Genomic DNA, 1,213 nt, shown 5'->3' with positions numbered 1-1,213 from the left:
TCAACATGCAGGCATTTGACCCCCTCTCAGTTTTCTCAGAGCCGCTTTCACCTCCTTGTTCCTCAGAGTGTAGATGGCCGGGTTCAGCATGGGTGTGACCACATTGCTGAAGATCTGCACAGCAGTCACCAGCACTATGCTCAGGTGTGGCTGAGTGTAGATCAGGGCACATTGCCCGAAGAACAGCGTCACCACTGTGAGATGCGAGGCGCAAGTGGAGGCCGCTTTGCGCCGCCCTTCAGACGAGTTCATCTTCAGGACGGAAAATATGATTCGGATGTAGGAAGCAAGGATGAGGTGGAAACAGGTCATGGGCACCACCCCAGTGTTGGTCAAGGTCACAGTCTGAATGACGTACGTGTCTGCACAGGCAAGCTTGACCACTGGGAAGATGTCACAGAAGAAATAGTCCACCACATTGGACCCACAGTAGGGCAGCGTGAAGGTCAGGCTGGTGAGGATGGTGGCGTGAAAGGAGCTGGTGATCCAGGTGCTGGCGGCCAGGAAGGCGCACATCCTCCGGTTCATGATGAGCCGGTAGCGCAGTGGGTGGCAGATGGCCACGTATCGGTCGTAGGCCATGAGGGTGTAGAGCAGGCACTCGGTGCTGCCCAGGAAGTGGTAGAAGAAGACCTGGGACATGCACCCCCCTAGCGAGATGACCGTGCTCTGAAACCAGAGGTTGGTCAGCATTTTGGGTGTACTGATGGAGGAAAAACCAATGTCCAGCACGGAGAGATTGCAGAGGAAGAAGTACATGGGGGTGTGCAAGCGGGGGTCAGCGAGGATGGCTGAGAAGATGAGCAGGTTGCCCAGCAGCGTGCAGAGGTAGAAGGCTAAGAAGGTGATGAAGAGGATGGTCTGGAGGCCGTCGGCATTAGGGATCCCTAAGAGGATGAAATGAGTCACCACAGTGTGGTTGACCAGCCCCATGTGGGACTCATTCCTGCGTAGGGGAGAGAAATAATGCCAGTGAGTTACTGAAACAAAAAGACCTATCGTCCTATAGCTGCAATGGTCACCCTTCCTTCCACTGCCCCCATTATTCACTGTCATTGGGAGTGGTGTATATTTCTGTCACTAGATTGCCAGTTGGGGTCACGGCCTCACTGAGCTGGCACTGATTATAGAGAGAGAAAATATCTGCCTTGAAGATCTTACCGTCCAGAGACGAAGAGCCAATGGGGACGTCTATTCTATTCTATTCTATTCT

At 53.5% G+C, this 1,213-nt stretch overlaps 1 protein-coding gene across 1 annotated transcript; it reads right to left on the bottom strand.

Annotated features, from left to right (window-relative positions):
• Positions 1 to 936, bottom strand: LOC128846126 (olfactory receptor 958-like). The gene has a single exon (XM_054045191.1). The coding sequence runs from the start codon at positions 931 to 933 to the stop codon at positions 1 to 3; it is 933 nt and encodes a 310-aa protein (XP_053901166.1). The 5' UTR covers positions 934 to 936.
• Positions 937 to 1,213: the final 277 nt, after the last annotated feature.

This window comes from Malaclemys terrapin, chromosome 12 (genome assembly GCF_027887155.1).
Source record: "Malaclemys terrapin pileata isolate rMalTer1 chromosome 12, rMalTer1.hap1, whole genome shotgun sequence".
Taxonomy (NCBI): domain Eukaryota; kingdom Metazoa; phylum Chordata; order Testudines; family Emydidae; genus Malaclemys; species Malaclemys terrapin.
The sequence above is the reverse complement of the archived record's forward strand: the minus strand, read 5'-3'. Positions and strand labels throughout refer to the sequence as shown.

Bases quoted from the DNA above. Each gene is read 5' to 3' on its own strand.
- LOC128846126 (XM_054045191.1), bottom strand. From the start codon at position 933: ATGGGGCTGGTCAACCACACTGTGGTGACTCATTTCATCCTCTTAGGG.